Source organism: Ascaphus truei, chromosome 4 (genome assembly GCF_040206685.1).
Source record: "Ascaphus truei isolate aAscTru1 chromosome 4, aAscTru1.hap1, whole genome shotgun sequence".
Classification (NCBI taxonomy): domain Eukaryota; kingdom Metazoa; phylum Chordata; class Amphibia; order Anura; family Ascaphidae; genus Ascaphus; species Ascaphus truei.
Genome location: NC_134486.1, coordinates 79,405,781 through 79,432,178, shown reverse-complemented (window position 1 = coordinate 79,432,178; position 26,398 = coordinate 79,405,781). Strand labels below are relative to the sequence as shown.

Here is a 26,398-nt window from a genome sequence, read left to right as displayed (position 1 = left end):
TGCTTTAACTCACTTTTTTAAGAATATCCTTTTGAGTCTATGTTTCACGATTCCTCTCTCTGGCTTCTAGATGGCAGTCATTTTGTGAGGGCACTGAAAAGTGAATCATGTTGTGGCTGGGAAAGAGGAGTCAATGACAGTGACACATCACAGTGCATCTGACCTACAGAACATGTGAAAGATAAATCATCCAGTAATGTGATGTGTGGTTTTCAGTATGTTCGATGGTTGAGCCAATTGAGTCAACATCTTGAAATTGATGCTTGCTTTGGGAAATTGCAAACCTGGCAATGACTAAAAGTGACGGAAGTTATGTGGTGGCATAAGGAGTGATAGATAAGTAGAAATAACCAAGTCCAGAGGAAGACTGGTGGTTTAGATGACAGTGTTCAACTACTGCTCATGTGTTGATCATAAAAATATAAAAAATGTTTACTTTTGTCTTTAGTCTAGATCCATCACTAGCAGAAGGTGAAACGGGGCTAGATCCACTGTTAATAAGGTATTCATTTATTTAGTAAATAACGTTAGGATAACGCAGAATAATGTGATTTATTAAAAAGAGTGAGGACAATTGGTATATTAGTTAGAGAATTAAAATGGTATATTTACAAAAAAAACATTTAGCCTATTATCTGACTGCATATTTCCAATGTTGAGGGGTAGTTTACCCTGGACCACCTTATATTATGTTGCTCACTGGCAACATTTGAGGGAATCCTCTCCATCTGATTTCCAGGTTGGATAATTCCCTTATCCTATGTGCTAAATTGAAAAAAAGCCATCCACATAAGGCCATATTCTGGTGTTTAAACACAGCAAGTATGGCTATGTCATAAGAAGTATATTTCCTATTTTATAGGAAAATACACAATGGCTGAAATATCCTGCACATCTATATGGGAATTGTGAAGAACATAAGAAATTTACCATTTGATAGACATCTTTATGAACAAGGGGATGTATATCAAGGTTTTCTGTTGTAAAAATTAGAGAAATTTTCTTTTAATCAACGCACAAAATCATATTGTTTTTAATGGAATTTTTTCTTTGGTAAATATGGTGCAGTTTTTGCTCTATCTTTGCCCTACATTTGAATCTGGGAGACTTTGATACATATCCTACTCAATAAGTTAAACTCTAATAGATGGTTTGGAAATAAGCATTGCATTCTATGCAACATACAGTACCTGATCAATTTCTTGTCAATTGATATGGAAACCATTGATGTACTGTATCAACTTTATCTTAATGTGTTTGAAGCTAAAAACCCATACACGCTATTTACACCTTCAATATTGTTAATAATAAAAGATAGCACAGCTTTCAATTAATTTCATTTAACAAAAGACCAATGTAGCTGTAATAATAGCATTCTACTAGACTGTAGCGACCACAAAATCCCTGAATAACAGCTACTCTTCTAAATATCAAGATACAAGTGGGAAAACAATGTGTCAAATAGAACTCATGGCGTGACAACTCTGCAGGACATGAATTGAGCGCTTAAAAAATGCCATATGTGAGTTAAAAAACAAAACAAAACTATTATTGGACTTAAAGGCATTATTTCTGAATATAAATAGTATGATAACTAATAATAATCAATAACACGGCAGGACAGATCATAGATTATACATGATGAGAACAGTGTTTCTCTCTTGCCACTCATTATCATCTGCGTATAAATGAAATCATAATACCAGTAATTAAAGGTGTAATTTCAAAATAATTTATATACATTTAGTAAAGTACTCATTGACTTATATACCTCTCCAGAGGGAGATGGTTATCTTATTTATACATTACCACAGGGTGGGGGAATTACAAAGGCGAGACATATGAATCCACCTATCCATCCCCTGCATGTCCTCATGTTTGCCTCATTTACAAAAAGCAGGCTTTAAAAAAGCATCTACAGTAATATACCTTCAATACTGTATGTGTCAGACACATTTTCAATAGAAAATACTCTATTGCTGCAGTGTGGATATGACCCAAATTAAAAGGAAAATCCAAGGCAAACTATGGCAATGAAACATGTCATTTGCAAAAACAACATTGCTAACTTCTGAAACATTTTTTTATAGGTGACAAATATAGCTTATTGACTAAAATATAGGAGTCCCGTCAACTCCTAAGCTATTTTTACAGACACGAAGCAGAGTTCAGATCCATTCAAATGGATGAAACTAAAATTTTCTCCAGCATAGCAAAGCAATTTTACAGCATTTTATATACAAGGGCCTTCATGTTTACTGAGGAATGAAAATGTATAAGATCTCTGATTGCAATAATGGAAAATGGACCTGAGATATGATAGAGTATCATAACTACCTGTGCCTGGGGAACACTTTGACTTACATAAGTCTTCTGCTATATCATGAATTACACAAATTAACTTTCATGATATTATTCACAAAAATATGAGCTGCTATTACACTGCTTGCATTGAGAATCTACTGCCAAAAAAGGGTATTTATATATTGCTACACTATAAGGCATGAATTAATTGCAGGTAATTGGGCCAATGTGAGTGATCTTCATTGTTTTGCAAACATGAGCTTTTGACTTGAGACCTTAAAAGACTACTGCTGGCTACGTCCATATTTACTAGGCATATGGAGAACATCTCGCAGCTGCTGGTAAATGTTCTCTGGCTCTGATAGACGCAGACCACAGGATGCTTTAACAAGGCCATTTCATCAGGGTGACCCAAGGGTTAATGTAAGGTACTGAGATTGCTTATAAATATATTTTCCTAAAAGTATTTTTAAAGTAGTGTTTCCATGTATGTTATGCTTTAACATACTGTATGTGGGGCTGCAATACCACCTTGCTGGCATAGGGGGGCAGTTCAGTGACCCTTTCGTAGGAACCCATTTCCGACCAGTTGTCCAGGACATGGAAGGGTCAGGAGCAAAGGGCAGAGTCTGGGGAAAGTTGTGACCAAAGGACCTCCGCTGATTTATGGAACTCCATTCAGATCATCTCGTCAGGCAATGGTAGCCATAGCACTTCTCTGATTAGCCGATCCATATTTCCCGCTCAACCTGACGTCACAATCGTCAAACGGTTAGACCTGTAACCGCACCCCCCCTTCTGTGATTAGCCTGTTTGTACTTCCCGCCATGCTGTGATTGGTCGAGCTCCATTTCTCCATGCGAATGGGGGGACATCTACAAATGCAAGGCCGCTCCAGAGTTCCAGGCCTTGCTCGTGGGTAGTCTCTGTGATCGGAGACGGCCTGGAAATACGAGCCAGCAATGATCGCAGGACTTTGTAGCTGCGGACAAGGCTTGATTTGCAGAAGATAACATGGGTAAGTGGGCTTATGTTGCACCTAGCAACGAGAGAGATAGGAGACCCCTGTTAACCCCGTAAGTGCAGAATCTGACTATTTTAAGTGTTTATACAGTGTTTTTTGTGTTTTCACTGTTTTATGCTTGTGATGTTCCCTATTAGGTTTTTCCAAAATAAACCCCGGTTAGTTTAACCCCTTACTCGGCCTTGTGCTGAAATACCTGTGTAAGTCGTCTGGCCTTCGGTGATAGTCATCTGTTGCTCTTATCCATTTTAACATGGACCCCTAATGTTATGTCTGAGGAATCTATAGTGTATCCCTGTTTGAAATAGTGCTAACATGTCCCTGGATTGTGCAAGTTAAAGCTCACAGGCACTGCCTAGTTCTATAATAACTGCTCAGAGTTCAATCATTGTGAAAGAAAGTCCAAAAATATTCTTAGTTTACAGAAGTTACCCTATCATAGACCCTTTCTACCATGCTGTATCTGCTTGGTATCTGCTTGTTTCTCTCTGTATCTGCTTGTATCCTGGTCCTACATTTGCTAGACTGATTCTAATATGTATTATAAACGTTAAAGGGTTGGAGGGACCCTTCTATGTTATATGGACATTTTTATTTCAGTTATAATAATAATACACATGCACATTCAGTCACAGATTTGGGACCACACAGTAGATAAACTACAAAGGGACCAGGCCACAATGACAGGAAATGTATGTATGCAGCTCATTACAAAGTCTCTGGATATACGTATTATCGCCCGAAAAATATAAATTTCACGGGAAATTGAGTGTTAAAAAATATGTTTGGATGGGAAATATTGTCTGATCATGTTTATGCAGAAATTATTGACTATTATTGTTTAAAACAACAAGTTCAGTCCTTAGACATAATGATGACAGAGGCGCTTGTTAATGAGGGTAAAAGAAAGGTCTGAACATACATATTTTTTCATTGTGGAAATAATAAACCACAAGAATAACCTTAGCTATTTTGAATCCAGTAATTCTACATAATGGAAAAGTATGCTTCTTTGTGCATTTGAATGCATGAAAAGAATTTGCTCAAAGGCACTTTTTGAATAACAACTGAATTCAGTATGGTGATGCGGGCTTTGTGTTATATTTACAAAAAAAAACTACAAAAACCACAACCACTGTAAGCTTACCCAGTACAAGAAATAGTTATTTTTTTTTTTTGGTTACGGTCGTTTCATGCAGCTGTAAACTAGTCTATTGAGACATTTCTACCTCCATTGCAAAGTGTCAGTGATATATGCAGAGGTATGCAATGGAGACCGTTTTTAAGGTGAAATAAAAATAAGGCTTTATTGCCTGTTCCTTTAAACAATACTGCAAACAAAAATATGCATAAAACAATAAACACCTATCCCTGTGTAAGGGCTAACTTGCTTCCTCAGTCCCTCTCTGCAAGGCTTTCCCCCCCCCAGCCTTGCAGAGAGGGACGTGCTAAAATACACTACTATCATTTTAACATTTAGATCCCAAGGGCAAGGATGGAAGGGAAGTAAACATAATTATGCCCCTTTACAAAGCATTTGTAAGCCCACACCTTGAATATGGAGTACAATTTTGGGCACCAATCCTAAGAAAAGACATTATGGAACTAGAGAGAGTGCAGAGAAGAGCCACCAAATTAATAAATGGGATGAACATTCTAACTTATGAGGAGAGGCTAGCTAAATTAGATTTATTTACATTAGAAAAGAGGCGTCTTAGAGGGGATATGATAACTATATACAAATATATTCAGGGACAATACAAGGAGCTTTCAAAAGAACTATTCATCCCACGGGCAGTACAAAAGACTCAGGGCCATCCCTTAAGGTTGGAGGAAAGGAAATTTCACCAGCAACAAAGGAGAGGGTTCTTTACAGTAAGGGTAGTTAAAATGTTGAATTCATTACCCATGGAGACTGTGATGGCAGATACAATAGGTTTGTTCAAAAAAAGGTTGGACATCTTTTTAGATGGGAAAGGTATACAGGGATATACCAAATAAGTATACATGGGAAGGATGTTGATCCAGGGATTAATCCGATTGCCAATTCCTGCAGTCAGGAAGGAATTAATTTTTCCCCTTAATGGGGTTTTTTGTTTGCCTTCTTCTGGATCAATAAGTAAGTATAGATATAGAATAAAATATCTGTTGTCTAAATTTAGCATAGGTTGAACTTGATGGACGTACGTCTTTTTTCAACCTCATCTACTATGTAACTATGTAACTATGTAACTATGTAACTAAGTTTGTGTAACAAAGGAGTTATTTGGTTGCATCTTTTGATCAAAACATGATTCAAGATGCGCATGCGCGACGGCGGACTGAATGGCTGCTTGAACCTTCAGCTCCGCTCCCAGCCGGCACTAAAAAATCAATAAATGCGCTAAAACCTCACCAAAATTAAAGAAAGTTACCCACATAGCCCGCTGATACCCCCAAGATGTCAAAGGGAACAAGATCGAAGCGCCCCTCCACAGTGATGACAGACTACTATAGCAAGGGAGATCAGCCATGCGCCCGCAGCCAAGAGGGCCTCCCGCTAAGCGGCTCCGACTCGGAGGGAGAAGGGGAGAATGATAACGGCAACAGAATTATGCGGAGACGCGACATGCAGGAATTCTGCACGGACATTAAGAGATGCTTGCAAGCCGAGGTGGCGTCCCTAAGAGCAGATATAAGCAGCATAGGGTCCAGAACTGACTCCTTGGAAAGGAAACTGGACACTACGGTGAAAGCACTCCATAGAACAGATAAACAATTGGCCCAAGTAAAGGACACTATCCAGGACATTCTAGATAAGCAGGAGGACGCCGAAAATCGGGAGAGAAGAAATAATATGAGGATACGGGGGGTCCCAGAAGAGGAGTCCGACCCAGAAGATTTCATGGCCCGGTGGCTGACCCAGCTGATGCCGGACAAAGCGTCCCAGGAGCTGCATTTGGACCGCTGCCACAGGGCCCTGAGATCCAGGCCAGAACCGGGAGACCCCCCGCGGGATATCATCGCCCGCTTCCACTTCTTCAGAATAAAAGAACAGTTTGCCCAGCTGACCCGTAATAACCCGTCCTTTGAGTCACACAAGATCCAAGTTTTCCAGGACATTTCCCCCACCACGTTGCTGAAAAGAAAGCAACTTACCCCAATCACCAGGATCCTCAGGGACGAAGGGGTTAAATACCGCTGGATCTTCCCTTTCGGGCTCCTGGTGTCCAAAAATGGGGCATCCACCACAATAAAGAAGGCTGAGGATGGAGGAGCCTTTCTTACAAAACTGGGCTTGCAAGATAAAATCACGGAGGAAGTGGCGGGAAACAGAGCAGCCCCAGATCCAACATGGCGGGAGGTAGGAAGCACCAACAAACACAACAAAAACAACCAAGCCCGCAGCCCACGGTAAAGGGCCAATTAAAGAATTAATGTTTCTCCACAGTTACAGTTGACCCTACCTCTTAGCTAGCCAAAGATGCCCACGAAAACCCCACCAGGAGCCCTCTCATGGCTGCGCCCCCCCCCCCCCCACGGCACTCGCATCGCAACCCGACAGAGACAAGGTCCTGATCTCCCACAGCATCACTGCACCACTTACCTGTACCCCCGACGGCAGCAGAAGAGGAATAGCGGCCATCTTGGACCAGCTCCGGAGCCCAACTGAGAAGGGGAGGCAGCGGATGATGTCAACGGGGAGGAGGCAGCGCCTCACGCGAGAGGTACGCGATCGAGGCGCCACATCCAAGATGGCGGCGGTCGTGCCAAACCGGAAGAGGCGGGAGCAAGAACAAGATCCCGGAAGCGGCCCAGCAATCCAATATCACAAAGCACCGAAGGGAGGCTGTGGACAACAGTAGCACAACATACACCAGCAGCGCGGCGCAGGGGGATTAGGACACAGATACATTCCCCACAAGGGAAAGCAGGGAGATAGAGCGGAGGGCAGCAGAAAGTGGAAGGAGCCTGCTGAGGGGGGGGAAGGAGGGAGGAGGGAGCAGGGGGGGAGAGAGGTAAAAGCTGGAGGGCATACAGAAGCAACAAATAACAAAGGCATACCTGTAAGCTAGGAAGGGGAGATGCCAAGGTAGAAGCCTGCAAAGAGAGCGACGCCAGGGGCACGGGAGGGGATATGGGGAGGTGCAGAGATAGGTCCAGACGGACAGATACCTCGGAGGGGCAATTAAGCTAAGAACAGCTAATACGAACTAAATTAAAGCTTTGAACTAAAAGGGAAGAGATTATACCTACAGGATGCAGCAGATAGCTTAAGCTCAGCAGGCAATAGGAGGGGCGTCACAAATATAGAGGAAAAGGGGCCAAGTTGTGGAAAGTTATGATTACATGGTCAGTTTTGGGTTTGTTCTCACATTAGAGGTTTTACGCAGACTATCTCATATGCGAGCTTTAACGAGATCCAAGTTAAGACTAATAAAGTTGATATTTAGACGGCTGGGACGGCGGTCCTATTGTCGCCGTGTGTGTCTACCCTCGGGCTGGGGCAGCTGCCCTAGAACCTGAGGAAGCCCTGGGGAAGAGGTGGGGTGACACGGCCCTCTGGAGAAAGACGGAGTCGGAGGGCGTGCTCCAGAGACCCACCGACCCACAGGCAAGGGAGAGAAAGTGGTACTATGCCGCTGACCACTCTCCCAAGTTGATATGTGTTTTATATGTGTTCTTTTTCTTCCCTCATGTATCCCACGTACCTATTGTGTCTACCCTCCCCCACACTGTCTCCTACACAAGTGGTCCACCGCCGAAGCCCCGCACAGAGCTGAGTACTGCAGAGGTACAGAAGCAGCACCGTAGCGGCTCGATACACCCAAAAGCAACACTAAGAATACAAGGTCAGTACCCTGCACCAACATGCCTCTAACATTTATATCCCACAACACCAAGGGACTAAACTCCCCATGCAAACGAAGGATAGCTCTTACTGATTACAAAAAAAAGGGAGCAGACTTCATCCTCCTACAGGAAACACACTTCAGTACCACTAGCGCTCCCAAATACTTCGATAAACAATATACCCAAGTATTCCTATCCTCCGCCCTAGAAAAGAAGCGGGGTGTAGCAATCCTAGTGCATAATAAAGTAGGCCTAATAGTAAATAAAGTAAAGAAGGACCGAGAGGGCAGGTTTCTGATGCTCGTAGGAGCCATAAATGCAGAACCCATAACAATAGCCACGCTGTATGCCCCTAATACCCATGAGGCAGATTTCTTTAAGAAGACATTCAGCGTCATAAAAAAATCCTGTGAAGGAGCCTTAATCCTAGGAGGGGACTTCAACGTGGCTATGAATATAACTCTGGATCGCTCCGGGCCTCACAACCACAAAGCCAATCCCAGATCTGCCGCGTTAGAGCAAGAATTAAAAGACCTCCAGCTAGTGGACGCATGGCGAGAAACCCACCCGCTAGAAAAACTTTACACCTTCTACTCACACCCACACGACTCATTTAGCAGAATCGATTACTTCTTTGTGTCTAGTAGACTGGTCTCCGCGGTCACCCATACGGAGATCCATGATATTTCATGGTCAGACCACGCACCGATCGAGCTAAGGTGCACACAGATAGGGCTGGAAAGGCCAAGAGCAAACTGGAAACTAAATGACTCCCTACTAAAGATCCCAGACCTCGAGAGAAAGATCAAGGAGGAGATTAAAAACTTCTTCAGGGAAAATAAAGACAGCGTTGACTCACATATAACCCTCTGGGAGGCACATAAAGCAACACTGAGGGGGGTTTTGATTAGCATGGGAGCCCGCAAGAAAAAAGAGCGCAACGCAAAAATTATTAAGGTGCAAGCAGAGTTAAAGCAGCACTGGGAACAACATAGAAGGTTACCCAATGCAGCGACCCTGCAACAAATAAAAGACACCCAGATTAAACTAAACCTTCTGCTCACTTCCCAGGCTGAGAAAGCGTTAAGTTGGTCAAAGAGAAGATTCTTCGAGAAAGCAAACAAACCAGATACCTTACTAGCCAATATGATTAATTCCAAAACACGCAATTATAATATCCAAACGTTACGGCGAGAATCAGGGGAACTTACCGCCAACCCCAAACAAATTGTAAGGGAATTCAAAGACTTCTACGCAAAACTATACGACGGAGACAAAGTAGCTAGATCTCCAGCGAACAAGGAGGCCCTAGTGAATTTTCTGGATAGCTCAAATATACCCTGCTTGAGCGGGGTGGACAGAGAGGTGATGGGTAGAGATTTTACAATGGAGGAAATATCGGAGGTTATGAAAAACCTGAAACCCTCTAAAGCCCCGGGCCCCGACGGGTACTCGAACCTTTACTACAAAAAATTTAGAAAACAACTAGCCCCTTATCTACTTCATATGTTTAACCAAGTGCTGAACGGCTCCCAGTTCCCTAGCCAAATGCTCCAAGCGTCCATTTCAGTAATACACAAGACAGGGAAAGACCCACAGGACTGTAAAAGTTATAGACCTATATCCCTAATTAATTCGGACATCAAAATTTACTCTAAATTGTTGGCCAATAGATTGAGTCTTATCCTACCCAGACTGGTGCACCCAGATCAAGTCGGGTTTATCCAGGGTCGGCAAGCTTCAGATAATACCCGACGGATTATTGATCTGATAGAAATAGCCAATCATAAAGACATACCAGTTATGGCGCTCAGTCTGGATGCGGAAAAAGCGTTTGATAGGATAGACTGGCCATACTTGGAAGCCACGCTTGGAGCGTTCGGAATGGGGGACAAATTAACAAAAGCTATATTTGCGCTATACTCGACCCCGTCGGCTAGGGTTACCCACCAGGGATTCGCTTCGGAACCCTTCCAAATTAAGAGTGGCACGCGACAGGGATGCCCGCTCTCCCCCCTCCTCTTTGCATTGTGTATGGAACCGCTGGCGGCTCAGATACGGGATAGCAAAGACATCTCAGGTATTGCCATCGGAAACCAGACGCATAAGGTGGCACTCTATGCGGATGATGTATTCCTGACAGTATCCAGGCCCCTCACCTCCTTGCCAAACCTGCTAGATCTGCTGGGACGGTTCAATGGGGTCTCCTGCTTCAAAATCAATCAGAGCAAATCGGAGGCTATTAACATAAACCTCCCTAAACACGTAGAAAAACTAATTGCCCTTAACTTCAATTTCCGCTGGCAAAAACAGCAAATTAAATATTTGGGGGTCAACATCACGCAGACATATAACACAATTGGCCAAGCTAACTACCCGCGGCTGATACGGACCCTGAGAGAGGATCTCCATAGGTGGGCCAAAAATAAAATCTCATGGATTGGCAAAATCCACTGCGTAAAAATGAACTTGCTCCCTCGCCTCTTGTATCTCTTTCAAACACTCCCAGTGCCGTTAAGTTTGAAGGAAACTCTCTCCCTCCAAACTGAGATAGATAAGTTTATCTGGGGAGGCAAAAAGGCGAGAGTGAGCAAACAGATAATGCGCACACAAACGGGGGCGGGAGGGCTAGCGGTACCTTGTTTGTTGTCATACTATCGAGCGGCCCAATTATGTCAAATTGTGCAATGGCACACCAACCCCGACTCTAAAAGGTGGGTCGCGTTGGAACGAGAGGCATGCTCCCCATTGGAACTAGAGCATCTGATTTGGTACCCCAAGAAGGTGCGCAATAGCACCAAATTGCCGCTATCCTCAATGACCAACTCGCTATCAATCTGGGAAAGCACAAGGCTCAAAATGGCTTGCACATTGAAAATTATGTCTAGAAAAAGATCACATCAGGGTATTTACCAATATGTTGTAAGGAATCGGGGGAACACGTCCCAGCGGCGTGTTCCCTCCTTACCTGCTGTACCGCACCTCCCTGCTCTGGTTACGGAGCACGCGCGCATCCGCAGCTCTTCTCTTCGTGCCACGGTGCTTGGCTCCGCCCCCTGGTCGAGTGGCGCCTCTGTCACGCACGGCGCGTGCATGTGATGGCGTTCACCGCTCCCCAGCTCCGTGGCAAGTATTCTTAATTGCCCACTTGTCTCCTGCAACCTATCCTAGCCTCCACAGAGGCCGCACCTCTGCTCCGCCTCCCTTGCTATTGGTTAAAAGACTTTCACCTCGCTGAGCATAACCTGTGTAGCCTTGTGTTCCTGCGTTTGCTGTGCCTTGCCTTGTTCCTGTGTTTTTCTCTGCTGCTTTCTTGTGCACCGACCTGGCTTGACTTTAGAACCCTCTCTTGATAACGACCCCGGCTTGACGATTGGACCCTCTCTGGATAAAGACCCGGGCTTGCCTCTGATTACCCGCACCTCTCCATGGCTATCGGATATACTACCACTCTCCCGGCTCCAACCCCAGACCACGGCATAATGGACATTGACCATCCCACTGGCTCCTCCCCTGGACTCCGGAAAGTATCTCAACTAACCCAATCTTTCCGAACCAGACCCGACTACGCTGACTATCTACTCTCCAGGCATGCCTCCGCTGCTGTGGGTGCGATGTCTTGTTCTTGCCCACCTCAGTACCGGGGTCCTGCCTTGTTCGTAGTGAGCGCATGCGTTACATATGTCAACCTCAAATCTTACTCTGAAGCGAATGAACGATATACAACTACACAATGATTCATTTGGACACAGGCTCTATAGCAGGCTTTATCTATTAGCTATAATTACTGCACAATTAGTTCTGTATCTTATTGTTCTTTTTGCACATGTCTAAAAGGGCATAAACGCCTTTTTCTACCAGAGATAACTGCAATACATTGCTTATGAGCTTCTAGAATGCATAGAAATTGGCTTTATGAATGTTCCATTCTAAAACTACATGCTGTCATGCTCTCTGCTTCTGTTCTGCTTTGCTTCCCCTTGGACGCCCTCAAAAAAAAGGAAATGACCATGCGTGAATGTGATTGGCAGGCTGAGGTCTCATGAAAGCAACTCTGAAGTGTATATATATATATAATAGCCAACAGTTCATCTGTCACAACACCGGTAACTGTCTTTCTTAACAGTTCTGAGAAGCGCTTAATATGGAAAGAGAACCTCAGAAAATAAGGGAGGGCTACCTTGTTAAAAAGGTAAGTTGGCAGCCAGTACACTGCATATTGAACCACATCCTAAATATATGCTTATCAGTCAATTTATAGTTTTGATTATGTCATTTGGATTTTGCTCATTTGATAATGTTGCAGATTAATGTAAAAGTAAATGATTGGACCGCATCAAGGAACCTTAGCGGCCTTTATTATCACTTGCATGGGCTGTAAGTTGTCTTACTGCTAATACTGCTTAGTAAATATGGGCAACATCTTTACAAAACCCTAATGTTTCCCTTAACAATGAAGATGTCTGCAGATTAGCACAGCATTCCCAATTTTATGGCCAAAGTCGGATTTTCTAGCTTTACCTCAGTCTATATATATGTAAAAAAGAAAATCGTGCAGAAAATGTATTGATACGGCTTTACTACTACTTGCCAGACAGTTGGAAACACAGTAGTAAGTGTCTGCTGCTGGGTGTGCCAATGAGAAGGACCACAGTATTCATTTTGTACTATGTGGACCAAAGTTGTACATCCATCGGTGCTCACAAACCATGGACTACCCACAAAAGTCCTAAAATCAATATGCCAAGTAATATGAAGAGTTGGGCACTCAGATTTTCACTGCTTAAAGAATGTATTGATGCATTTTAATCCAATTGTAATTATATACTTCATTACATTTTTTAGGAAGTGAAAAGTGGAACAGTGAGTGCTCAGATCTTCATATTATACTGCTGCTCTATGTGTCCCAGAATGGGGAGAAACAGTGTTGTTATTTAGTAAATTATAAACTGGCTTGTTAACATACATTTTGCTAAAGGTTCACATGCCAAAACTTGTTTTTTTCCATAATTTACAGCATTGAATTTCAGAGGGTTGTATTATTTATACGTTTTTATAAACAAAACTGAACAAAAACATTAAATATATATATATATATATTTTTTTTTTTTTTTGTAAACTTATTCTTTATTTGTTTTTTTTTTTGTTTTGTTAAGAAAAGTGGGAGTGGGGTACAAAACACAAAAAGGGGAACATGTTACTTGCGAGTCACATACAGTTGTATCATATGGATAACAAATTCAATGGGGAGACAATAATGTTATCACTGTTATTACAGTGTTTAATATATATATTTTAATGTCGTTTATTGTTTTTATGGCTGGAAGTAGGGGGGAGGTACAGAAAATAAAACGGGAAAGAGCTATGGAGTGGGAAGAAGTTCAGGTACAAGGGAAATGCATTACGGGTACAGCTATACAGTAAGATACAGAATGGGAAAGTAACCGCCGGAGACACTGTTAGCTACATTTGAAGATGAGACCCAAGAGAGGGAAGGTCATTACATATACACCATCCATGGCTCCCAGGTACTTAGGAATCTAATATATTTATCCTCTAATACACAAGTTCGTTTTTCCATGATCAAAAAATTACCATTTTAATTATAGGAACCCTTATTTTGTGTTATGTTTGCCTTCTTGCTATAGTTCAAAGTTCTGGTAGCCGAACTGGTATTGAAGAAATGTTCAGGAGGGACCAATATTGGAGTTCTTCTTTGATGGAATTAAAATGTACAGTTTACTAAACCTCACAGGTCTTTCCAAGTCATACATCTGGATCAATATGAACATAACTACAGTATAATTAAAAATGTAGGGAAAGTATCTCACCCAGTCCACATTAAAATCCACATTAAAGATAATAGGAAATGGTATAGTGTTTAATCTATTATTTATTATAAAAACTATTGTAAGAGCTGTCTGGGAATGATATACTCATTCCAAAAACATTTCTGCAGGCGTTGAACAGTACGAGAATTGATCGCAAACAGAAAAAAAGACATTGTTTATTGGACATACAATACATGCTCTTAGAGGTGAAATTGTTGAAAAAGATAATACAATCAAAATAGTCTTACAAATATTTAGCACCCGTATTATTATTATTAGCATTATTATTAATTGTAACCTTTTTCCTTAGGACACATACTATTTGCATTGAATCACTAGGCAATAGAACCATTATTTTCTATTTAGGAAATAGCAACAATTTTTTCTTAACCATCAAATACAGGCATTTATCTTAGGCATGTTAAAGCACAAAAATGAAAGGTAAGACTCACCGTACAGAACATAACATGTTTATTGCGAAATTAACAAAGGATGTGTTTTCTAATTAGGTTAGTGTGGCTTAAACGTCAGCAAAGCCAAAGAAGGAAGTTAAAGCAACAGTTTAGGTTACGGAATACATGTGCACCACAAACACACCCATAGTTTGCTTGATTGAACTACTAGTTTCCCTCTCTGAATTGAAGCAGAAATTTTAGGACTTTTTTTACTGGAAGGGAACAGAACGTTGAACAGAACTTGAAACCATCTGTAAGCAACTCAGGCACACGTACTCTTTTTTTTCTTCAAAAGGTTACATAAAGGGCTTACTCTTTGCCCGAAACGTACTCTTTGCCCGAAACGTCGCCTTGTTTTTAGCATGTGTCTATTTTTGTAATAAAATTGTCTTTTATACTTATTGAGGAGAGCTGAGGATAAATATATTTTTCTGCTATTGATTTAATACCGGGAGGTGGCGTCCGGTTATTCCACCGTGGAAACGTTATAAAAGAGTTGAGGAGTGCCTGCTCATATTTTATGTATTATTATTATTTTTTAAATGGAGAGAGAACAAACGCTCTTAGATTATGGAACAAAAGAGGAATAAAAGAGGTTATATGATAGACAAAGCTTTCTCTGGAGGAGGGCAAGACCACCTGGCATTGGAATATACAAGTACAAAGTACATGTGCTTAAATGAGAGCGCCCTGTTTTTGGTTGAGATTTCATGTACAGATAGCCTTGTATGGTATTCCTTCCAGTGGACACCAATGTTGACATATCAATTTTACTTTTCATGTATCCCCTTCACTGTCCTATCATAAATAGTAAAAATGCTGGCAGCGTTGTGTTTGCTGAGCATCGCTGCTATCTACCCCCAAGGGAGCTGGGGATCCCAACAGTTTTGAACTGAGCCCTTCCAAAACAACTGTTTTGTCTATGGGATTCCCATTCTGTGTTCAATGCACCAAGTAAGATGACCAAGGCTTAAGAGACCGGTGCCATAAAATTTAAATTTTAAGGAATATAATTACACTTGGTGAAATATATACATTATTATTATTGATGGAGGTAAACAACCTTCTTTCTTTTATTATTGCAGGGAAAGCACCTTCTTCTTTCTGTCTCTGTCACTATCTCTGTTCCTCTTTGTATCACTCTATACTATCCCTTGTTTTTGCCATCTTATTTATCTCCCGTCATGTGTGTCCCTCCTAATGCTCCAGGTTGAAAACACTGCATTAGGCTCCGCCGTCTCCATTCTCTTCTTGGGACTCTTATTTTGTTTATTTTATTTATTTATAAAATGTTTTACCAGGAAGTAATACATTGAGAGATACCTCAAGTAGTTTTCAAGTATGTCCTGGGCACAGAGTTCTGATAACAATACATGGTTACATTAAATGAACAGTGGTTAAAAGTTATATTTACAGACATTTCATGGACAATATATGTTATGGGCGTATATGTAACAGTTACAGACAAGATTAAAATGTGAGAAAGAACATTTTGTTTGAACACTTATATTTCACTAAATTCCATTGCACATTTTTAAAGCAAAAATACCCCTCTGTCTGCTGAACATGTCCTGCTCATTAAAAAAAATATATATATTTAGTATTAAAAGTCATGATTTTCTTTGATCTCTAGCATCTTGGGTTCCCCTGGTAACCTCAGACTGCACTGGACTTCAGGGAGAGCTACATTGTGACAAAGAATAGGCAGATTCATGGGCCCAAAAATCCATACATATAGAAAGTCAAGAGCAGGCACTCACCAAATAGCACGGTTAATGTAACAGGTACTCCAATCTGCAACAAAGGTGAAGTTAATCACTCAATGTTTCGACCCATACATGGGCCTTTCTCAAGAGCTCTTGCATAGGCTGTTACTGTACCAGTATCAACATTAAATTACTAAACAAATCTACACTTAATGATGATTTAGATTTACAGTATAGAGCCTAGAAGTTTTAGTATATAAGAAGGTTCATAAGGAGGCATGTACATGCAAGTAGGCATGTACATGCAAGAAGCTTTGCAAGGTAAATACTTCAGAGAAGTGGCCCTGTGACCTCTACAGCACGCAAAGGGTCCACGCTGATCACCTTTTTTCTGTGTGCATTTTTTTAATTACTTTAGAAGATCTCTTTCCAAAGCTGTTTTTATTATAAAAAATTGCCTATGACAAAGGCTGATAGATTGTTTTTTCCTAGCACATTAAGCTATTTTTTATAAGCAAGGCCTTGTGCCTGTATCACTGTATCTCTACTCATAGGAAAGCACACAGAGCTAGAACTGTTAGTTGTGCAGCAATGAATTTCCGTCCCTGGTGGCAGTGACAAGTTTAAAGAATCAAAAAGTACATATTGGGGATAATTCAAAAGGTAGCTAAATCCTGTGTTTTTTTCCTCCGCAATATTACAAAGATACACCCTTTCCTCTGTTACTCGACTGCTAAAACTCTGGCATGGGCCCTCATTCTCTCCCGTCTCGACTACTGTAACCTCCTGCTATCTGGCCTTCCCGCCTCTTACCTGTCTCCCCTACAGTCTATCTTCAAATCTGCTGCCAGAATCACTCTACTCTTTCCTAAATCTGTCTCAGCGTCTCCCCGGCTGAAATCCCTCTCCTGGGTTCCTATCAAATCCCGTATCACACACTCAATTCTCTATCTCAATTTTAAAGCTTTACACTCTTCTGCCCCTCCTTACATCTCTGCCCTAATTTCTCGCTATTCACCATCCCGACTCTCTTGCGTTCTGCTCAAGGGTGTCTTCTCTCTATAGCTTTTGTGTCTAAAGCCATCTCCTGCCTTAAACCTTTCTCACTGACTGCCCCACACCTCTGGAATGCCCTTCCCCTCAATATCTACATGCACCCTCTCTATCCACCTTTAAGGCTACGGTCCCAGTCGTATCTGCAGCAAGCGCGCCTGGCGGCACGTGCACAGTTGAAAGCCGTGTTGTGTGGTCTGTAGGGGAGCGATGGGATACACAGAGGTGGGGCCATGAAGGGGATATCTGCCCTTCCATTGGCTGCACGTTGACACATGATTGCGTCACGACACATGATCGAGTCATCGCGCTTAAGCGCCCATGCACACACGGCCACTGGTGTCTGCCCCATAGAGGGCTGTGCTGTGGTGTGTGGCGCGCACACCGTAGCGTGCGCTGCAGCCTACACTGGGGACACAGCCCAAGACCCATCTTAAAACACACCTCCTTAACGAAGCATATGAGTAGCTCTGTGGCTGACACTGTACACCTCATACAGTACATAAAGCTTGGCCCCTTGCAGACACACTTACCAGAACGCCCTCCTACTGTCTCTGTACATTCTTCCTACTTACAAATTAGATTGTAAGCTCTTTGGGCAGGGACTCCTTTTCCTAAATGTCACTTTTATATCTGAAGCACTTATTCCCATTATGTGTTATTTGTATTATTTGTTATATATATGATTATCATGTGTATTACTGCTGTGAAGCTCTATGTACATGAATGGTGCTATATAAATAAAGATATACATACATACATATATACATAATTGCTGACATCCCAAAAGATACAATAAATGAAAAAGAAAGAACATCTTAAACAAGTTTCCAGAAAATGTAGATCCGAGCTCTAATGATGGATACATGCAGCTCTGCTAAACATGTCAGTTGCACGAGTAAGGAAAATAGATGAGATGACTAAAGTTTAAGTTCCTCTTTTAAGCTTCCTTATCTAGTGTTTCCTAAGCTATTTTAAGAAACTAGACACCAATCTAAATAATACCCGTATTTATCTCGAATGGATAGTAGACTGAAATGCAACATAAATGGTTTTTTTTTATTTCAATGAAAATAGTGATATTATAGCCAAGCTATGGGTTGTAGCCAAAGTTGTATAGTCAATTACACAGTGGTACTGTAAATCAGCAGTGTCCTTGACAAATATAGCTTGTCCAAGGGTGTGGCACCCATCTAAGAAAAGAAAAAAACACACTGTAGTCAATTTACACAGTAATACAGTATGGGGATCTTGGTACATGTCAGTGTGCATGTGTTAATCTGTGGGGATCATTGTATTTGTCAGCATGTCTTTATGTGCCCCGGAATATCAGTGTCTTTATTTGTGTATCAATGTGTTAATGTTTGCATACTATTTGAGCATTAATGTGTCTCTTTGTGTACCAATATGTGTTAGTGAATTTAGTAGTGGAGTTAAAGCTGCAACCTCCATCTCTCTCACATCAGAAGCCAGTATGAGTTTAACTCATATAATATTGTATGAGAGAGATATATATAATGGAGAGCGCTCCAAGCATGAGCGCCGGGTGTCCAGTTGTACCTGGTGGGAGGGGGGGGGGGGGGGGCATTGCAGGGAGTTGATCACGCGGGTAAGTATAGATTTTTAGTTTACCTAAGCACCGATCGCGGCTGAGCGTGTGTGCACATGCACAAGCGCCGCATGCACCGCGTGAGCAGGGACTTACATATATTTATATATATGAGTCGCCTCCGCAAGCGCCGCCCCGCTCAGCCCGATCAGCACTAGCGGGGACTTAGCCTTACTCTGTACAAAGAGGCTAATTTGATACTTGAAGCAAGTTGTGTAAGACAGAAACAATATAGCAATTTAGCACAAATGTGATATGGGCGTTGCCATGCTCATAATTTCTTTCTGTGGTACAGCAGGAGAAATAAAACAACTATGGAAATGTAAGTAAAACACACAATTACATTTTTGATGACAGAGGTACGGATCAACAAAGTAACATGCCCATGCATGAAAGCAGCTGGTATCAGAGCAGGTTCTCCCATTTCACAGTCCAGGTCTTTAAATAAAGGTCCACTACTTAGACCTGCCACTGAGAACCATTTACTTGCTACATCATTTTACCTGCCAGAAACGCCCCCTTTCCAATAACAACTGTTCCAATATAATTTCTGTGGTGCATTCTGCTGTTTGAAAATGGAATTGAAGGTAACTCCTCCGAGAAGTTTACATCCCACACCTGCAAACCTTTTGCACACTTCAATAATATAAAGATTAGTTTGCTCAGTAGTCGCGGTAAAGAGAGCTGGGAAATTGGGTAAATGCAGGTTTGATATATGTACTTGACTGCCTACTGCCCACTATAGACTTGTGCATGAGTAAATAGACCACAGAAATGTTCACACTACAGTATGTGCATGAGTCATGGAGAGTAAAGTTAACACCTTGCGTAGGTGTCTAAGAGAAGGAGTTTAGTATTCTAGAATTGAAACCCCCCTTTAACAGGCTATTTATTATCAGATCTGAGGTGTGCCCATTGTTGGCTGACATGATTTCAAACTACAAGCTATGGGTTCTAAACTCACACATAAAGACTCACAAAAAGGGCCTTAGAGTGTCAGATAAGTGGCTGATGAATAATAGGGTTACCCCAATGCAATGCATTACAGGCCCCTGTGGCAGCAAAAGAGTAAACACAATGTGTATACCTCTGCGTTTGTTGTGCTTGCTTGTTTGCTAAAGACTGCCAGATCGCAAATAAAATTACAAGCTATTAACCCCCCCCCCCCACAAAAAAAATGAAGATCTTCTAAATGAACATGAAAAACACTGATGTACCAATGTAAAATTGCAAATAGAGGTTTGTTTTGAAGCATTGCTCCTTTTTCTGTTGCATCTAAAATACAGTTTGTTACAGTTGATGCAAATTGTTAATCAGAAAAGTTGACGCCACTTCAGACTTTTTGACACAAATACAATCTAAAAAATAGTTGCATAGAATTTGACGCATCTCATTATAGTCTGTATTATACAAATCCTTCTTAAAGCAGCAGTTCAAGCAATATTGACTTGTGTGTTTTGTTTAATAAATCAGTTCTGTACTATGAGAAAATACTTGTAGCATTTAAAAAAAAATGTTAAAGACATTTTAAATGTTTCTAATGTATGAAGCTGTAGGAGACGTGTTCAGAGGTACGCAATGGAGACTGTTTTTAAGGTGAAATTAAAATTAGGCTTTATTGCGCCTGTCGCTTTAACACAGCAAAACATATGAAAATAAGACAAACAAAAAACGTGTCTCTGCTTTGGAGACTATCTACACATGTAGCTCAGCCCTCTCTGACTGGGTTGGTTAGCTAAGCTATTTACACTACCGACACACTTTATTGAAATGTGGTCGGTACCGCAAGCCGGGAAATCTCCCGGCTTGCTAGTGGCCGCCCCTCGGCGTGCCGCGCGTCATAGACGCGCGGTCACGCGTCATCGGGAGCGTGCGCCCGCTGCACGCGTGTCCAGGGGCTCCCCGAGGGAGCCCTGGTGTCCCGCGATCGCGGGACAGCGGCAGGGGGTTCCGGGGGACCCGGCGGACCCGGCAGCGGTAGGGAGAGCGCCCCGATCGGAGGGCGCTCTTCCGCTGCTTCGGCGTGCGCCCGTCACACTCGGGCGCGCGCCAGGCTACTGCTGCGGCACAGAACGGGCAAATGCTCGAATAAACTGTGCCGCAGCAGTACCAGCCCCAAAATATAAACATAAATACAGATATATAACGGTTCCAAAACAAAGTCTTATCTGTTCTCCTGAAGCTGTAGGGGAAGCCTCTCTGCTCTCCTGGGTAAGCACCTTTGTGTGCTACAGCAATGTCTGTCCAGGTTTTGAGGTCTGGTCCCCTTGTCTTGCTATCAGCATACAGTCCAGTCCTTCTGCAGCTCAAGACAGCCGTTCCTCTGGTCAGCCTCCCCCCCCCCCAATTGGGAGACTCAGGAATCTCTGCTCTGTCTCCTAGTTCAGCTCAGATGTGAGCTAAGGAGTCTTACTTCCTGTCTCAAAGGCAGGCTTTTTCTAACACCTCTAATCAGCCAGGTGCTGGTCAATTAACCAGCACACTGCTGGGTTAGAGGCAAGTTTTCTGAACAGGGTAAGTCCCCTGTTACAGAAGCATTTTTGTTTCTATAGAAACCATTTCCAAAGTCACAGCCCCTTCCCCTTCTGATAGGGTCTGGCTCTTGAGCCCTGCCCTCTCTCTAGCAGTGCATCAATTGTATCTAGTACAGTAACTACCCAGTCACATGATATTGCTGGACAACATTGCCCACAATGCTGTGCAATAACTGAATTAAATAACCCTGAGCAACTCTCTCCCACTTACATACACTCTCTCCCAATTACACACACTCTCTCCCACTTACACACACTCTCTCCCACTTACAAACACACACTCCCACTTACAAACACACACTCTCCCACTTACACACACCCTCTCCCACTTACACACACACACCCTCTCCCACTTACACACACACACTCTCCCACTTACACACATATACACTCTCCCACGTACCCACACACTCTCCCACTTACACACACACACTCACACTCACACACACACACACTCACACTCTCCCACTTACACACACACACACACACACACACACACACACACACACACACACACACACACACACACACACACACACACACACACACACACACACACTACCGTTTCATTTACAGGGCAATTATAGTAAGAGGAAGTTTATATGACGCTTGCTCCTTTTATTGTCTGAGGGGGTATTGCTTCGCATGTTGCTCTGGCACTGACTGGGAATAAATCTGCAAAGGTTTCCAATTCACTTTGACCTCCTGTACAGTCCCATTCAGGAGTGAAGCATGTGGAATGTGTTCCCCCCCACCCCACCCTCTGCGAGAGCGCACGCCGAGCGCACGCTGACAGGAGCAGGCAGAGAGGATAGCAGTGATTGGGCTGCTGCTGAGCTCGGGAGCCACCGGGTCACTGCTATGTGAGGGTGCCGCCGTGCCTGGGACAGATGGGAGAGTTGTCCTGGCTCTCCCCCCACAGAACCCCAGTTTAAAATCACTGCCTTAATTTATCAGATACAAACATCATATACATATGTACACATATCAGGCACACATACATGCAGACCAGATCCACACCACATGCATGAACATACATACTATGTATGTTTCTATTACACATATCATACATGTAGCAACACACATACTGTGCATGTATTATATACATACATGCACACACCATACATGCCTCATATAAATACACACAGACAAATACACACACATATATATATATATATATATATATATATATATATATATATATATATATATATATATATCACACACACCATTCATATACACAAGGCCGCCAATCAAAATCTTGGGGTCAAAGTCAAAGGAAAGGACTCCCCCTACCCCGTTACGCTTGGACTGCTGCTTTATAGCCCCCGGTCACATGGGCTAATAGAAAGCTGACTATGATGTCACGACTTCCTATTGGGCCATGTGACGGGACATCAAAATGAATGTGGTTCAGCTCTGAAGACCCCTGCTCTTCCTACCTAGGGGGGGGGGTTCTTAATAGGGCTTGCCTTTCAGCACATGACCTAGGGATGGGCCCAATCTCTCTCCCCTTCCTAATAGGAAGCTGTTAACACATTTGTAAGGTTTACCATTTTATTTGTAATAATATAACATCTCATCTCTGCAGCACCTTCCTGAGTGAGCTCCTTCTCTATAGATTATGTCTGTTCTGGTAGCTTCTCCTTCCACACCTGCTTTCTCAAGTGCTTGCTGCACCTGAGTAGAATTACCAGATGTCCGGTTTTATCCACATATACACTTTATAAGGGTCTGTGATATCGTCCGGGAGCATTTCCGATACACAGGTTGTTTTCAGACAGGCACTCTCTCACAGGCCCCGTGTTTTTGTCTGGGCACTCTCTCACAGGCCCTGTGTTTTCACCCGGGCACTCACGCAGGCCCCGGTCAGAGGCATCTTCAGGGAGGACGCATGTGTGAGGCGGAGGGGGGGGGGGGTGGGGGGGCTTTGAACTGTGTATGGTGGAAGATGGCTGGACTCCAAAAACAAACCCATTTGTTTGCGGGGGAATGTGGCGGAGCAGCTTTGTGGGCGAGGTCAGTAAAGACTCTGCATAACTGCACTTGTGCTGAAACAATCATTTTGGTGGTTTATTTTCCACAAGTAGGCAGAAAGTTAGGTACACTGTCCCTTTAAGGCAAAACGAAACCATAAACAGAAAAGCCTACTCCACGTTAGGGAGACTGACTAAACAGAACAGGCCCTGACTAACCGACTGGTTAGCTAAGCTAATTACCAGTTCCAACAGGTCACAGCATAATACAGTGCATCTGTAATCAACATAAGTTCTTATCGAAGGTGCTGGGAATCCGTTCCAGGAGTTACCAGGTAATTTTAAACCTTTTGCAATCAGGAGATTACTTGAAATAGCTTAGAAGACCTGACACTAGGGTGTTGTCTCCTGTGCCTGAACAGAGAGAGTTGACTCTCTCACAGGGAAAATTGCTGCTTTTAAGGAGAATATTCAGCCAATTCAATAATTATCTCAAATGCAACATGTGGACTGGTGTTCCATCACTTGTCCCAATTGGCCCTTGTTACAATAAGTTGCACTCACATCTGTCTGTGCCTCATTGGTCATCAGGATGTTATTAATGCTGTTACAGGGAAGCGCTCCACCTCCTTTGCTCCAGGCTGATGGATAAATGATAACTCATTGCTTTAGCATTTATAGTTTACCAACATTCAGTGGATTATGATGTCTCGATGAGCTCAAGTGACCTCACAATACTGTCTAATGTCAGACAGCATTTTGTCAACGAGTGATGACTACACCAGGCAAATGCCAGTAGCTGCAACTTAGCCATATCCTCACATTCTGATGTCACCGATGACCTCACAGTGTCCTGGCCACAATTTTCTGCTTGGTTGCATTCCTACTTTATGAATGAAAATGAAATAGCTGTTAGTCCAGTTGCGATAGTGCAGAATAAATGAGTGCTTCAGTACTTACTGTGCACATCATGACTGGAACAACCAACCAGAGCAGTTGTTTTCAACCTTTTTTTGTTTAGGAATCCTAAGTGAAATTCGGAGGAACCCCCAGCCCTCTCTAATAGCGCGTCTGAGATCAGATGCACTGTAAATTCTTCTGTATTTGATACAATTTTCAAATGACCAGAAAATTGCAGGAAACCCTTTAGGGAAGCCCAAGGTTTCCTAGGAACCCTGGTTGAAAAACACTGCTCCACACTTACTTGAACTCCTTTTGCTTTCCCACATATTCTAGTACTTCTTCTCCTTATGCCTATTTGCAGAAGAAGTGTCAGGTAGAAACTGCAATCACTGGTGAACAAGTTGGATGCAATATTTCTCCTGCATGTAGCACAGAATTTACTAATCTAACTCCCATGACTTCGACATGAATAGTTTTGCAGCAGTACCATGCTCTACTGAGCATAGTGGGAAGAGGTTAAAGGTGTCAAGTAACGGCTTGACCAGACTCATTTTGGGATCATATAGACCAAACAGGAGCTAAGTAGTCTATTATACACAGGTAACAATAGCACTTAATACAAACAGGAACGGCGTGTGCAGAGACTACAGCCATGATCGGGGGTCTGTAGGGGAGCTCTAGGTAGCGTGGGGTGGTGGGGCCATGATGGGGGGAGTGGCCATGAGGGGGCATACCTGTCCTGCCTTTGACTGTGCGCCGCCTACGTGACTGCGTCACGGCACGGGAAGACAACATTCTTGTCTTCCCTGCCAGCGTACGTGTCACAGCACTTTGCGCACCCACACACACACAGCCGCTGGGGCCTGCCCCATAAAGGGCTGTGGTGTGTGGTGTGCACGCCATAGCGAGCGCCGCTGTGACCACCGGGGACTCAGCCTAAACCTTTATTGTAAGTGCCAAGCTACGCCTACAGTCACAAATGGGAGTTTGCATATAGTTTTAATGCTGCTGGGAAGGAACTTGCATCTGGGAGAGGAATCCTGTAGGCTGGAAGACATCCAAACTTAATGACTCCTGAGAGTGTCATAGTAATTTGATGAGAAATGGTTCAGACCTATAGGATCAAGCACTGAGAGATCCTTTGAATCCTATTATATGAAACAAAGAAAGTAAAAGCAATTGTAAAACGCAAAGCATGGATTGCATGGAATGTTTCCCTGGTTAATTATTCTCTCATTACTATATTCCCCAACAAATTGCAGGTCATGTTTAACAAGTGGAAGCCAATGTGGGTTACCATGCTGGAAGATGGGATAGAGTTCTACAAGAAAAAAAGTGACAACAGCGCCAAAGGGATGATTCCATTGAAAGGAAGTGTTGTCAGTAATCACTGCCAGGATTTTAGTAAACGAATGGTAAGTGTTTTTTTTTTTTTCATAAAACCATGTTCTGTACTGTAAATAAATGTCTAGAGTTGCGTAGAATGGTGGCATTGTACTGGTGGTAGAATATATATAAGTGGACATGGTTTTTGTGTTATATAAAGGTGTTTCAATGCTAAATTTGATGGCACCAATAACTAGTGACTTTGCTTTGTGGGACTATTATTTTGAATTTGAAAACTTTGCAGGCAAATAAAAAAATGCTCAGTTGAGTGGAGGAAGGAGGTTTAGGTAGAAGCAGAGAGGAGAGGGAGTAGACAGAAAGAATCTCCTTGTGTGTAGCATCCACCATGTCTTTAAAATAGTCGGCAAAGGCTTGTGTAGCAGAGAAAAAGGGATGGGAGCCGGAGGAGGAGATTGGAGGTGGGAGTCAAATACAGAGAAAATACAGTATGATACTGTATGGATTTATTTATTTTTATTTATAAAATATTTTACCAGGAAGTAATACATTGAGAGTTACCTCTCGTTTTCAAGTATGTCCTGGGCACAGAGTTAAGACAAATAATACATGGTTACAAATACAGTTACATAAACGAACAGGGTATACATTATATACAAGACATTGCATGCACAGTTAAAGAAAATATATGTTATGGGCGAATGAAACAGTTACAGACCAGATTAAAATGTGAGACAGCCTTAGATTTGAAAGAACTTAAACTGGTGGTGGATGTGAGAGTCTCTGGTAGTTTGTTCCAGTTTTGGTGCGCACGGAAGGAGAAGGA

At 42.5% G+C, this 26,398-nt stretch overlaps 1 protein-coding gene across 2 annotated transcripts in view; it reads left to right on the top strand.

The window, feature by feature from the left end:
- PLEK (pleckstrin) overlaps window positions 1–26,398 on the top strand; it is a 121,959-nt gene that overhangs the window by 52,095 nt on the left and 43,466 nt on the right. The window contains exons 1-2 of one of the 2 annotated variants that reach the window (XM_075596087.1): window positions 12,224–12,353; window positions 25,491–25,643. In XM_075596087.1, the coding sequence (XP_075452202.1) occupies window positions 12,306–12,353; window positions 25,491–25,643 (201 nt within the window). In that variant the 5' untranslated portion in view covers window positions 12,224–12,305. Of the gene's footprint in view, window positions 1–12,223; window positions 12,354–25,490; window positions 25,644–26,398 lie in introns of those variants that run through there. The other variant, XM_075596086.1, reaches the window with a different exon arrangement.